This window comes from Carlito syrichta, unplaced genomic scaffold, assembly GCF_000164805.1.
Source record: "Carlito syrichta isolate Samal-C Ts95f unplaced genomic scaffold, Tarsius_syrichta-2.0.1 Scaffold312148, whole genome shotgun sequence".
Taxonomy (NCBI): Eukaryota; Metazoa; Chordata; class Mammalia; order Primates; family Tarsiidae; genus Carlito; species Carlito syrichta.
In genome coordinates this window covers 14809-16379 of record NW_007256244.1, presented here as the reverse complement: position 1 = coordinate 16379, position 1571 = coordinate 14809, and the positions used below count along the sequence as shown (strand labels likewise).

Genomic DNA, 1571 nt, shown 5'->3' with positions numbered 1-1571 from the left:
CCCAGACTGGAGTGCAGCGGCACTCCCGGCCACTGCAGCCTCGACCTGCTGGGCTCCGGCAATCCTTCCACCTCAGCCTTCCAAGTAGCTGGAATTACAGGTGCACGCTACCACGCCTGGCTGATTTTTTATTTGTTGTAGAGATGAGGTCTTGCCAAGTTGCCCAGGTGGGTCTCGAACCCGCTGGCTCAGGCAATTCACTCACCTCAGCCTCCCAAAGTGTGGGATTACAGGCTGAGCCACCGAGCCCGGCTGGAAATAGACTTCTTTTTTTTTTTGAGTTGGAGTCTCACTTGGTCGCCCAGACGAGTGCAGTGGCCACTCCTGGCCACTGCAGCCTCGCCTGCTGGGCTCTGGCGATCCTTCCACCTCAGCCTTCTGAGTAGCTGAAACTACAGGCATGCGCTACCACGCCCGGCTGATTTTTTTTTTATTTATTGTAGAGATGAGGTCTCACTGCCCAGGTGAGTCTCGAACCCGCGGGCTCAGGCAATCCACTCACCTCAGCCTCCCAAAGGTGCGGGATTACAGGCTGAGCCACCGAGCCTGGCTGGAAATAGACTTCTAACAGAGCTTCGTGTAGGATGTTGAGGGGCAGGTGGACCAATGTTTCAGAATTCCAATCACATCTCCTCATCTCTCCCTGTTCCTCCTCAACCAGCTGGCCGCCATGGTTGTGTCCATGTATCTGTACTGCAATCTGAAATAAGTCTGCTTCTGCCTCTGCTACTACTGCTGCCTTATGGGAACTGTGAAGAGATGCCCCGGCACCGCCAAGAAGCCGTGATCAGGGTGGGACCAGTATCTAATGGTGTCACTTGGACCAGAATAGGCTTGCTCTTTCTGCTCCGGACTCAGACTAAATAGGGACCACCCCTTTTAGGCTGTGCCTGACTTTTCCCTCCCATTGGTAGGGTTGGGGTACACCTGTTTCAAAGCCTTTGAGGTAGCCAATTCTCCCGCCCATTCCCCCAGTCTGTTCCTTAAAACCTTGCTCCCTTAGGCAAAGGGGGAACTCTTGATGATCCCAGTCCTCCACTGGGGGATGACAGAAAAGCACCTTATAGCCCGGCCATAGATGACATCAGCAGAACCACTGGCAGATGTGTAAAAGGCACTTCAGAACTTATAAAACCAATTACAATGTTTCCATTTGGACTTCGTGTATGCTTGGGGAAAAGGGCCCATCTCACCTAAACTGGTCTTGGATTCCTGTGGCGCTGCTGACTCAAAGGCCTCTGGAAAGAAGGGAAGTGGGGTGAGGCGGTCATTTCTCCCTTTCATTTGGGTTCCAGGTCTGGGAGGGAAGGTGAGGGATGGTTGAGAGGGCATGAGGAAGTGGGAGTGGGCCAGTCTGTCTTCTTATAACATGGAAGAACTTTGACCTGAGACTACCTTCTCCTGGGTGGGGCACTGGACTGGAAAGTTATGAAAATAGCAACCTTTTCGAGACCCGCCTGGGCAACTTGGTGAGACCTCGTCTGTACAATAAATCAAAGAATTAGCCGGGCGTGGTAGCGCACACCTGTAGTTCCGGCTACTTGGAAGGCTGAGGCGGAAGGATCGCCAGA

The 1571-nt window shown here is 53.2% G+C and overlaps 1 protein-coding gene across 1 annotated transcript in view; it reads left to right on the top strand.

The window, feature by feature from the left end:
• TSPAN1 (tetraspanin 1) overlaps positions 1 to 901 on the top strand; it is a 6244-nt gene extending 5343 nt beyond the window's left edge. The window contains exon 8 of the mRNA XM_008069615.2: positions 662 to 901. Within this exon, the coding sequence (XP_008067806.1) occupies positions 662 to 709 (48 nt within the window). The 3' untranslated portion in view covers positions 710 to 901. The remainder of the gene's footprint in view (positions 1 to 661) is intronic.
• The last annotated feature ends 670 nt before the right edge of the window (positions 902 to 1571 follow it).